The sequence below is a fragment of the Pristiophorus japonicus genome, chromosome 2, assembly GCF_044704955.1.
Source record: "Pristiophorus japonicus isolate sPriJap1 chromosome 2, sPriJap1.hap1, whole genome shotgun sequence".
In the NCBI taxonomy this organism is placed as follows: domain Eukaryota; kingdom Metazoa; phylum Chordata; class Chondrichthyes; family Pristiophoridae; genus Pristiophorus; species Pristiophorus japonicus.
Genome location: NC_091978.1, coordinates 220,528,512 through 220,541,317, shown reverse-complemented (window position 1 = coordinate 220,541,317; position 12,806 = coordinate 220,528,512). Strand labels below are relative to the sequence as shown.

Sequence of the window (12,806 nt, the reverse complement as noted above, 5' to 3'; positions counted from 1 at the left end):
CTTGCGAGTTATTCTCAACGGCTGGGCCCACCTCCTCACAGAGGCCCACAGCTCTCACTCACTTTGCAATGAGCGCTCCCTGCTGGTCGAGCCGATTCCGCTCCCTAGCGCTGCGACCCTGTGCCATCCTCCCAACACGTGATCAGAGCACCTGTGGCACCCTTCAAACACTTGCCTGAACATGTTCACACAAACACGTACGATCTCACAGTGCCAGTATGGCGGTGAGTCATGCCTCTAGCAGCCTCCCCACATCTGCATGGGCGCTCGTGCCCTCACTCACCTTGGCCAGCCTGCTGACGGCTTTAAAAATTGACCAGCACGAAGTGGAAATACTGAACATCTGTTGCTGCGGAGTCCCCAGAATTGGTGTGAGAAGTAGGCACGCCCATCTCCCTGATATCTATAAGTAAATAGCTTTTTTCTTAAAATCATTATTAAAACACTTTACATGCAGCACCTTCATATGGTATTATATGGTATAATTTAGATGGGGGACCACTCTCTTGGGCAGTCCCTCGGAGTCGAGGATGACTTGCTTCCACACTAAAAATGAGTTCTCAGGTGACTGAAGATCCAATGCGGGACCTACAGTCTCTGTCACAGGTGGGGCAGAAGGTGGTTGAAGGGACGTGGTTGAAGGGACGGGTGGGTGGGGTGCTTGGGTTGTCGTGCGCTCCTTCCGCTCTTTGCGCTTGGCCTCTGCTTGCTCCCGGCGAATAGACTCGGTGTGCGGCGCCTTCCCGGATGCTGCTCCTCCACTGTGAGCGCTCTTGGGCCAGGGACTCCCAGGTGTCAGTGGGGATGTTGCACTTTTTCAAGGAGGTTTTGAGGGGTGTCCTTGAAGTGTTTCCTCTGCCCACCTGGCGCTGGCTTGGCATGTTGGAGCTCCAAGTAGAGTGCTTGTTTTGGGAGTCTCGTATTGGCCATGCGGACGTTTGGGCCCGTCCATCAGAGCTGATCGAGCATGGTCAATGCTTCGATGATGGGGATGTTGGCCTGAGCGAGAATACTGACATTGGTGCACCTATCCTGCCAATGGATTTGAAGGATCTTGTGGAGGCAACGTTGGTGGTACTTCCCCAGTGCTTTGAGGTGCCTGCTGTACATAGTTTATGTCTCTGAAACATATAGGAGGGCAGGTATCACCACTGCTCTGTAGACCATGAGCTTGGTGCCGGGTTTGAGGTCCTGGTCTTCAAACACACTCTTCCTCAGGTGACTGAAGGCTGCACTGGCGCACTGAAAGCGGTGTTGGACTTTGTCATCGACATCTGCCCTGGTTGACAGTAGGCTTCCGAGAGCTATCGGGAGGGAGGAACTTAATACAATCACTATCACTAATGAAGTAGTATTTGGTAAAATAATGCGACTAAAAGCAGAAATGTCCTCTGGCTCTGATGGCTTACATCCTAGGGCCTTAAAAAAAAAAAGTGACTGCAGACATAGTGGATGCATTGGTTGTAATCTTCCAAAATTCCTTGAATTCTTGGGCTGATCCAGCTGATTGGAAAACTGCAAATGTAACATCCCTATTTAAAAAAAGTAGGCAGACAAAAAGCAGAAAACTATAGACCAGTTCGCCTAACATCTGTTGTTGGGAAAATGTTGGAGTCCATTATTAAGGAAGCAGTTGCGGGACATTTGGAAAAGTATAATTCAATCAAGCAGAGCCAGCATGGTTTGATGAAAGGGAAATAATGTTTGACAAATTTGCTGGAGTTCTTTGAGGATATAACGAGCAGGGTGGATAAAGGGGAACCAGTGGATGTGGTGTATTTGGATTTCCAGAAGCCATTCAAAAAGATGCCACATAAAAGGTTACTGCTCAAGATAAAAGTTCACGGGGTTGGGGGTAGATTGTAGCATGGATAGAGGATTGGGTAACTAACAGAAAACAGAGAGTTGGGATAAATGCGTCATTTTCCGGTTGGCAAACAGTAACTAGTGGGGTGCTGCAAGGATCAGTGCTAGGTCCTCAACTATTTACAATCTATATTAATGACTTGGATGAAGGGACCGAGTGTAATGTAGCCAAGTTTGCTGATGATACAAAGATGGGTGGGAAAGCAAATTGTGAGGAGGACACAAGAAATCTGCAAAGGGATATAGATAGGCAAAGTGAGTGGGCAAAAATTTGGCAGATGGACTATAATGTTGGAAAATGTGAAGTTAGCCACTTTGGCAGAAAAAATAGAAAAGCAAATTATAATTTAAATGGAGAAAAATTGCAAAGTGCTGCAGTACAGAAGGACCTGGGGTTCCTTGTGCATGAAACACAAAAGGTTAGTATTCAGGTACATCAAGTAATCAGGAAGGCAAATAGAATGTTGGCCTTTATTGCAAGTGGAAATGAGTATAAAAGCAGAGAAGTCCTGCTACAACTGTACAGGGTATTGGTGAGACCACACCTAGAGTACTACGTAAAGTTTTGGTCTCTGTATTTAAGGACAGATTTATTTGCATTGGAGGCAGTTCAGAAAAGGTTCGCTCGGTTGATTCCGGAGATGAGGCGGTTGACTAATGAGGGTAGGTTGGGCCTGTACTCATTGGAGATCAGAAGAAAGAGGGGTGATCTTATCGAAACATATAAGATGATGAGGGGGCTCGACAAGGTGGATGCAGAGAAGATATTTCCCCTCATGGGGGAAACTAAAACTAGGGGACATAGTCTCAGAATAAGGGGCCACTCATTTACAACTGAGATGAGAAGGAATTTCTTCTCTGAGGGTTGTAAATCAATGGAATTTCTGCCCCAGAGATCATTGGAGGCTGGGGCATTGAATATATTTAAGGCGGAGATTGACAGATTTTTGAGCGATAAGGCAGGGAAGTGGAGCTGAGTCCATGATCAGATCAGCCATGATCTTAGTGAATGGCGGAGCAGGCTCGAGGGGCCAGGTTGCCTACTCCTGCTCCTATTTCTTATGTATGGAAAATGGTCCACGTTGTCCAAGGCCATCGTGGATTTTGATAATCAGGGCAGTTTGGTCGAGGAGCTTTGTCTTACAAATGTTTAATGTAAGGCCCATGCTCTTGTACACTTCGGTGAAGGTGTTGAAGATGATTTGGATTTCAGCCTCCAAGTATGCGCAGACGCAAGTGTCGTCTGCATACTGCAACATAGAAACATAGAAAATAGGTGCAGGAGCAGGCCATTCGGCCCTTCGAGCCTGCACTGCCTTTCAATATGATCATGGCTGATCATGCAACCTCAGTACCCCACCCCTGCCTTCTCTCCATACCCCCTGATCCCTTTAGCCGTAAGGGTCACATCTAAATCCCTTTTGAATATGTCCAACGAACTGGACTCCACAACTTTCTGTGGCAGAGAACTCCACAGATTCACAACTCTGGGTGAAAAAGTTTCTCCTCATTTCGGTCCTACATGGCTTACCTCTTATCCTTAGTCTGTGACCCCTGGTTCTGGACTTCCCCAATATCAGGAACATTCTTCCTGCATCTAACCTGTCCAGTTCCGTCAGAATTTTATATGTTTCTATGAGATCCCCTCTCATTCTTCTAAATTCCAGTGTGTATAAGCCTAGCCGATCCAGTATTTCCTCATATGTCAGTCCTGCCATCCCTGGAATCAATCTGGTGAATCTTCACTGCACTCCCTCACTAGCAAGCACATCCTTCCTCAGATTAGGAGAACAAAACTGCACACAATACTCAAGGTGTGGTCTCACTAAGGCCCTGTATAACTGCAGCAAGACCTCCCTGCTCGTATACTCAAATCCCCTCGCTTTGAAGGCCAGCATGCCATTTGCTTTCTTTACTGCCTGCTGTACCTGCATGCCTACTTTCAATGTCAGATGTACCATGACACCCAGGTCTTGTTGCACCTCCCCTTTTACTAATCTTGTCACCATTCAGATAATAATCTGCCTTCCTTATTTTGCCATCAAAGTGGATAACCTCACATTTATCCACATAATTCAATGACACAGGATGGGACAAACTTGCATCTGGACTGGAGGCAGCGGAGGTTGAACAGTTTTCCGTTTGTTCTGTAGATTAGCTCCACTCCAGCGGGGAGCTCACTGAGGGTGAGATTGGGCATTGCAGCAAGAAAGATCAAGAAGAGCGATGGTGCGATGACCCCGGTGCGAACATGATTTGGGTCTGTGGTGGATCTGTTGGTCAGGATCACTGCTTGCATGTCATCGTGAAGGAGGCGGAGGATGGTGACAAACTTTTGAGAGCAGCCGAACTTGAGGAGGATGCTCCATAATTCCCTCATGGTTGAGTGTCGAAGGCCTTCGTTAGGTCAAAGAAAGCCATGTACAGGGATTAGTGGTGTTCTCTGCATTTCTCTTGTATTTGACACTCGGTGAAGATTATGTCCATCATGTCCCTTAGTGGGTGAAATTCGCAATGCAACTCTGGGAGGAGCTCTTCAGTGGGGAGAAGGCGATTGAGGAGGATTTTGCGATGACTTTCTCTGTGGCAGACGGCAGGGAAACTCCTCTCTAATTACCGCAATCGGATTTAGCACCTTTCTTGAAGATGGTCATGATTACAGCGTCTGAGATCCCCTGCCATGCTCTCCACCTTACAAATAAGAGAAATGAGTTCACGTATTCGCGCCAATAGTGCTTTGCCATGTTTTAGTGCTTCGCCGGGGATTCCATCTGCTCCTGAGGCCTTGTTGTTCTTCAGTTATCAGATGGCCTGTTCAACCTTATGCCGGGCTGGGGTTTTGCTAAGGTGGTGGCGGGTAGCATGCTGCGGGATGGAGTCGAGGACACTCTCAGCGAAGGCAGAGTCTCGGTTAAGGAGATCTTCGAAGTGCTCCTTCCAATGGGCACTAACTGCCTCTCATCATAGGCAGTCCCTCGGGATCGAGGAAGACTTGCTTCCACTCTTAGCATGAGTTCTTAGGTGGCTGTACAGTCCAATACTAGAACCACAGTTTCTGTCACAGGTGGGATAGATAGTCGTTGAGGGAAAGGGTGGGCAGGGAGCCTGGTTTGCCACATGCTCCTTCCGCTGCCGGCGCTTGATTTCTGCATGTTCTCGGCGACGATACTCGAGCAGCTCAGCGTGCTCCCGAATGCACTTCCTCCATTTAGGGCGGTCTATGGCCAAGGACTCCCAGGTGTCAGTGGGGATGTCGCACTTTATCAGGGAGGCTTTGAGGGTGTTCTTGTAACAGTTCCTCTGCCCGCCTTTGGCTCGTTTGCCGTGGACAAGTTCCGAGTAGAGTGCTTGCTTTGGGAGCCTCGTGTCTGGCATGCAAACTATGTGGCCTGCCCAGCGGTGCTGATCAAGTGTGGTCAGTGCTTCAATGCTGGGGATGTTGGCCTGGACGAGGACGCTAATGTTTGTGCGTCTGTCCTCCCAGGGGATTTGTAGGATCTTGCGGAGACATCGCTGGTGGTATTTCTCCAGCGACTTGAGGTGTCTACTGTACATGGTCCACGTCTCTGAGCCATACAGGAGGGCGGATATTACTACGGCCCTGTAAACCATCAGCTTGGTGACAGTTTTGAGGGACTGATGTTCAAACACTCTTTTCCTCAGGCGGCCGAAGGCTGCACTGGCACGCTGGAGGCGGTGCCGTGGATCTTGATGTTTGGGGGGCAGTGCTGTGCGGCGAGGACAGGCTGGTGTAGGACCTTTGTCTTACTAATGTTTAGCGTAAGGCCCATGCTTTCATACGCCTCGGTAAATACGTCGACTATGTCCTGGAGTTCAGCCTCTGTGTGTGCACAGACGCAGGCATCGTCCGAGTACTGTAGCTCGACGACAGAGGTTGGAGTGGTCTTGGACCTGGCCTGGAGACGGCGAAGGTTGAACAGCTTCCCACTGGTTCTGTAGTTTAGCTCCACTCCAGCGGGGAGCTTATCAACTGTGAGGTGGAGCATGGCAGCGAGGAAAATTGAGAAGAGAGTTGGGGTGATGACGCAGCCCTGCTTGACCCCGGTCCGGACATGAATTGGGTCTGTGATGGATCCGTTGGTAAGGATCACAGCTTGCATGTCGTTGTGGAGCAGGCAGAGTATGGTGATGTATGCTGCGAGATGGAGTCGAGGACACTTCCGTCGAAGACAGAGTCTCGGTTAAGGAGATCTTTGAAGTGCTCCTTCCAACGGGCACTGACTGCCTCTATGTCCTTGATGAATGCCTCTCCGTCCTCGGCCCGCAGTGAGGTAGGGCTTTGGGTTCTTGGGCCATAGGTGGTCTTGACTGCGCTAAAGAATCCATGCACATGGTTGTTGGCTAGTTGCTGGATCTCCTATTATTTTTTTCACCTACCATCTGTTCTTTAGGTCGCAAATGTTTTATTGGACCAAGGCCTTTGGACGTCTGTCGAGCTGATTTCTTGCTCTCGAGTTGTGTTGCTGTTTCCCCTACTCGATTTGAAAAGGAGTCATTTGAGGGTGGTGGGATGGCTCCGTGATTACTAATCAATTTGAAAAGGGGTCTTTCAACCCAAAACGTTTGAGGACCACTGGCCTAATGAACACTTTATAGATTAATTCCACCCGTTAGTGTATAGTATGCTGTGGAATATGGATAATTGAAGTTCTCCCTCCTCTGAAGCCATCTTTAGGATGAGATGTTAAAGCGAGACCCCGTTTGTCTTCTTGGCTGTGCGCAAAGTATCCAATGACACAAAGAGGAGCAGGGAGGTTCTCTCCGGTGTCCTGGCAAATATTTATCCTTCAACTAACATCACTAAAACATGTTGTGTGGTCATTATCTCACTGCTATTTGTGGGACCTTGCTGTGTACAATATCGGCTTCCGCATTTATTACATTACAACAATGACTGCAGTTCAAAAGTACTTCATTGGCTGTAAAGTGCTTTGGTACGTCCTGAGGTTGTGACAGGCGCTGTATAAATTTCTCCCTCTTTTTTCCTCTCCCTCTTTTTACCTCTCTCTTTCTCTCTCTCTCTTCTCCCTCACTCCCCTACGATGATGCTGGGGTACACGTCTATGAGCACCAGTAGTTCTCTAGTAGCTTCCCCTAGTGCCCATTCTTCGTATGCAACCTTATACAGTATACGTTGGCAAACTATTGATTATGGGGAGGATTACAGCCTGTCCTCACCCAATCTCATCATATGCACATTTTTCAACAGAGGGGATAAAAATTACGCCTCTTTTGTGGTCAAAAAAATCCCACACAATTATATTGCTACATTATTAATATTTGAGAAACCCAGTAAAGGGATTCCCAGATTTTATATCCTATTCTTATGCCATTAGCTTAGCACTTTGCAATATTAAACTAAGAAGTTGTTTATATGAAAATCATGAATAAACAATGTCCCAGAATTTGCTGGAGCAAGACATCGCAAGTGTGGGTGCTGTTCGACTTTATCTGGCACCCAAAGCTGAAAAATGTTTTTCCCACAAAGTTGCTGGAAGTGCGGGCTAAAAAGGGCTTGATAAGGGCAACAAGGCATCTGGGACCTCAGTGGAGCAACAGTGTATCTCCTTAATCAATGAGATTAAAGGATTGAGAAATAAACAGGAAGGACTGAGAAAGAGGGTGAATTGGAGTGGATGAATTCAGTGTCAAATTAGGCACAGAAAAATAGAGTGGTAAATAATGATAGGATTAAGAGAGAGAAAAATGAGGCCGAATGGAAAAGGAAAAAAATGTTAAATTTGACATTTTTAATATTTCCAACAATTCACTACCTGAAAGAACGAGACTCAGTTTAAACTGTTTAATTTCTGAGCCAGAGAGGCTGATTGGCAGTAAGTAACAATTATAGTTAAAAGGGTGCTTGCACTAATAATTACTAGACTTAACTTTTTCTGGTGCATTTAATGGGCAATTAAGGTGTAAATGTATCAACTTCATGAAACTCATGGGGAGGTTAAGGGCGAGTTACCACTTTGGTGAGGCTAACGGTGGTTCAGCACAAATTGTGGCAATTCGCAATTCACCCGGTATTTCTTCCTCACCACAAGTTGCTGGCTGATTTACATATTAATAATGACATGGGCCACTCAAACACTTAAGCGGCCATTATGTTTATAAACAGATTGCATAATCATCATTTCTATACATCACAACTAGTTAGTGGCAACACCTCACCATGTCCTGAATCATATCGCTCTGCACTTTTGTTAGATTATTCCACTTTGTTTTTAACATTAGTCATGTTTTTGCATTATTATTTTCACATTCAAACATGATAATGTGAGAAAATATGTCAGGTTTCCTCAACTAGCAAATTTAATTTCTCTATTTTATCATTGACCATGAAAGTGATAAACGTATTGTACTGCTACAAAAAAACATACAGGTAACACCCATTCATTTGTCCCAAGTAAAAGAATGTTGTCAATAGAAACAGCTGAAAGTTGTAGTTCTACATTCTTGTAAGAAAAATAGAGCACATTTTCTTTATTTGAAATATATTTTCCTGTATTATTGTAGTTATCTTAAATAACAATGAACCGTATCATCATAACTGAATAAGTTTTTAAAAGTTTTCATAAGTACAGTAGAAACTAGAGTTTTTACCATATATATATTTACATGAAAAATAAATTAGTGCAGTTTTAGAAATACAATGTGAGCATAAAAGTCATTTAACACGTGACACTATCAATCTGTCAATACAGTGTCAGTGGAAGGGTTAGGGTGCATTGTTCCGTTTGGCTTCCTGATTGATCTCTTCGATCGATTAATCGCAAAGGAATATTTTTGTGGATTTCTATCATATCAGACACTGAATCAAACATCTGTGGAGGGTTGAAAATAGACACATTTAGTATCAAAATATAATTGAAGGTCCCAACTAGAGAGGCATAATATTTTTGGGTTCATTAGCAATTTTCTCCTAAACCTCCCTTAAAGTGCAAGGAATCTAGAACTGAAAACTGATTATTTGAAAAGAAGCAAATTATCTTCTGTGTCAGTTTTGCTTAGTAAAGACAAAAAATTGCTATCAGTATTGTATTGTTCTGATCAAAAAGAGTTACTTGTAGCTGTAATACCCTTAGTACTTTTAGGTAATGATTTAAATAAGCATTTCAAATCAAATTGATATTTCCGCTCGATTGCACTTGTTATTTTCGTCGCAATTAATTCATAATCAGCTAAACCAGTGCAAAAGATGGTAGAATTCAAGCGCAAATTACATTCAGCACAAATTGAGTTTGCACTCGTTTAAAATGTTGTGCTAGAAGTTAGCTCCACCCACAAAATGGCCACACCCCGATCAAATTAATCACCAATGCGAGTTTCCGCTAAATGCACTCAATTGCAGGCCTTTGAGCAGGCTCTTAAAATTAAACTGCCTTTTTAAGTGGAAAGCCACTAATAGTATAGCATAGTAATAGGCAGTCTCTCGTGTCGAGGATTACTCGCTTCCACACCAAAAAAAAAGATGAGTTCACAGGTGTTTCAATAAGGGATCTGACATTCTAGGTCCCGAGCTACATCTTGAAAGGTGGACGATGCCTGTGTGTGAATTATTTTAACGTGGAGTGGCCGTTACACACCAGCCACTACATGGGCTTGACAGAGCAAGACCTTGGTCCAGTGGCAAGGGTTAACCAAGATAACTGGAGACCAAGCTCTGCGGTGCCATCCCTGGGCCCCGACCCCGCATTGTTATATGCTGGGCCATGACCCCTTCGCTCCTCTACTCCGACACCACCGCTCCCGGGCCCCGACATCATCGATCCTCCACTGCTCACTGCCTCAGATTGTCGCTCCTCGTTGGTCTCGATCTCTGCTCCCTGCCGGTCTCGATCTCTGGGCCTCGCTGGTCACGATCTCCGCTCCTCGATCTCTGGGCCTCGCTGGTCTCGATCTCCGCTCCCCGCTGGTCTTGGTCTCGATCTCCGCTCCTCGATCTCTGGGCCTCGCTGGTCTCGATCTCCGCTCCTCGATCTCTGGGCCTCGCTGGTCTCGATCTCCGCTCCCAGCTGGTCTTGGTCTCGATCTCCGCTCCTCGATCTCTGGGCCTCGCTGGTCTCGATCTCTGGGCCTCGCTGGTCTCGATCTCCGCTTCTCGATCTCTGAGCCCGCTGGTCTCGATCTCCGCTCCTCCCTGGTCTCGATCTCTGGGCCTCGCTGGTCTCGATCTCTGGGTCTCGCTGGTCTCGATCTCTGGGCCTCGCTGGTCTCGATCTCCGCTCCTCGATCTCTGGGCCTCACTGGTCTCGATCACCGCTCCTCGCTGGTCTCGATCTCCGCTCCTCGATCTCTGGGCCTCACTGGTCTCGATCACCGCTCCTCGCTGGTGTCGATCTCTGGCCTCGCTGGTCTCTATCTCTGCTCCTCAATCTCTGGGCCTTGCTGGTCTCGGTCTCCGCATCTCGCTGGTCTCGATTGGGCCTCGCTGGTCTCGATCTCCGCTCCTCGATCTCTGGGTCTCGCTGGTCTCGATCTCCGCTCCTCGATCTCCTCTCCTCGCTGGTCTCGATCTCTGGGCCTCGTTGCTCCTCCTCCAAAAGGGTCCCGACCCCGCTGCAGGTCTTATTCCACTCCAATCGGCTGCCTGGACTCTGATGACGTCAATCCAGTCGCCCTCCTAGAATCCGTCGCCCTCCTAGAACGGCTTGCACCACTCCCTGCCGTGGCTAGCTCTTCCTTTTATCGTCACTACCACGATGATGTTCCCTCGCAGGTCGGGGGTGGGGGGGCACTGCGCTGGGTCCTGGGGCTGCTCTTCCTTTTATCCCGAGCTGCCGCGATGGTGTTCCCTCGCCGGTTGGGGGTGTGCCGATAATAGGCACGTTTTAAAAACTTTTCAACATAATTTTCTAAAATTAATCAAAACTGACTACTGTGCACCAAAATAACTAGTAAATAAAACAGAAAATGCTGGGAACACTCAGCAGGTCAGGCAGCGTCTTGAGAGAGAAACAGAGTTAATGTTTAAGATCAATGACCTTTCGTCAGAGCTCAAAAAAGTTAGAGATGTAACAGGTTTTAAACAAGTGCATGGGCAGGGAAAGGGAGGAGGGAGGAAAGAACAAAAGGGAAGGTCTGTGATAGGTTGGAAGGCAGGAGAGATTAAATGACAAAAGGTATGATTGTACAAAGCAAAAGGACCATCATACCTTTTGTCATTTAATCTCTCCTGCCTTCCCTTTTGTTCTTTCCTCCCCTCCACCCTTTCCCTACCTCAACACTTGCTTAAAATCTGTTAGAGCTCGAAAAAGTTAGAGATGTAACAAAAGGTCAGTGACCTTGAGAACACCAGCAGCAGGTCGGGGCCATAAAAGGAGCGGAGGTGCAGCGGCTCAGGAGCAGTGTGGAGACATACCACTTCAGGGATCAGCACGAGCTGTGGTGCAGGAGGGCGACGGCAGCGAAGAGTGACGTCATCAAGGTACAGGTCGGTGATTGGAGTGGGCAGATACAGCAAGAATGGCGAGAGACTGTGGAGCGATGTGATCGGGGCCCAGGAGAGGCGTGAGTTCGCGGCCAGGAGCCCAGGGGTAGCACGGGCCAACCCACACTGCGATCTGTGTGCGCACTAGGTCCATTCAGCAGAGCAGGTCTCCAATCGTCTTGTCACTGGGCCAAGACCTGGCTTTGTCAAGCCCGTGTGGTGGCTGGTGTGCAATGGCCACCACACATTAAAAAAAATCCACGCACAGGCATCTTGCACCTTTCAGTATGTAAATCAGGACATGGAATATTAGGTCCTTCATTGAAACACCTGTGAACTCATCCTCGTTTCGAGGGACTGCCTATGATGATGATTTGTTTCAAATCTGTTACATCTCTAACTTTTTCCAGTTCTGACGAAAGGTCATTGACCTTAAACGTTAACTCTGTTTCTCTCTCCACAGATGCTACCTGACCTGCTGAGTATTTCCAGCATTTTCTGTTTTTATTTCTGATTTCCAGCATCTGCAGAATTTTGTTTTTATATAACTAGTAAATGGTTCTGTAATTTTTAAAGTTATTTTCATTTATTTATAATCGATTCACAGGTAGTGGATTAGACATTCTGATTAAAATGCTTATTTTTTGTGATAATCCCACATTGCACCAAGTTACCACTCTTAAATATATCAATAAATTTTTAAAGCAATTTAAAAATAAAATAATATTCTAAAATGCTGCCCGATTGCACTGGTTCATGGTAGATTTTACATTTGTTGATATGCAAATGAGCTTGAACAGAAACTTGAAAAAAAAAACTTTTCAAAACTAATGCAATTTTGGGCGCAATTTGCACCCAAATCACCGATTGTGCCCAAAGCAGAAACTCTACCCCAATTAGGTTTAATTTCAGAAGTGCAACTGAGTTTTGTTGTATTATTTAATCAGAGTAAATGACACACCTCCTGATGTTAGTCAAGACCCTTAATGGGATGCAGATTTTGTATGTGCAAACCTAATTTAAAAAACATAATGAGTTGTAAATAGTTCAATGTAACCATGTTTGCCCGTGCCCTGTGTCCCTGTTGCATTTTGTTTTTATATGAAACAAATTGAACATCATTGCAGAGACATTTAGCAGATGCGTTGGCATCTCGATCTCGGGAGTTTTTTTATTATCTGAGTCCTCACAGACACTGTGCGTATTGTTGTATTGAGCCAGTTGCCTTAGCAACATCCTCAGCTGTTCCTCAATATTTTGTGCCAAATGTGCAGCAGCTGGACATTGATTCTAACTTTAAAGCAATTGGAGTAAATTTCATCTGGTGATCTGACACTCTCATTTGACGCCTGTTAAGGATAGTGGTTGAATGCAAACTCAAGAAAGATGAGATCCAAGGTGAATTCCCATGTAATTGGAGCCTAAAAATAGGTGCCCGTATAACTCAACGCTCAATGAAACTGATTTGACAATAAAAAAAATG

The 12,806-nt window shown here is 46.0% G+C and overlaps 1 protein-coding gene across 1 annotated transcript in view; it reads right to left on the bottom strand.

The window, feature by feature from the left end:
- Positions 1–8,302: 8,302 nt before the first annotated feature.
- Positions 8,303–12,806, bottom strand: part of LOC139233167 (cytokine-dependent hematopoietic cell linker-like) — a 190,060-nt gene continuing 185,556 nt past the window's right edge. The window contains exon 20 of the mRNA XM_070863766.1: positions 8,303–8,717. Within this exon, the coding sequence (XP_070719867.1) occupies positions 8,589–8,717 (129 nt within the window). The 3' untranslated portion in view covers positions 8,303–8,588. The remainder of the gene's footprint in view (positions 8,718–12,806) is intronic.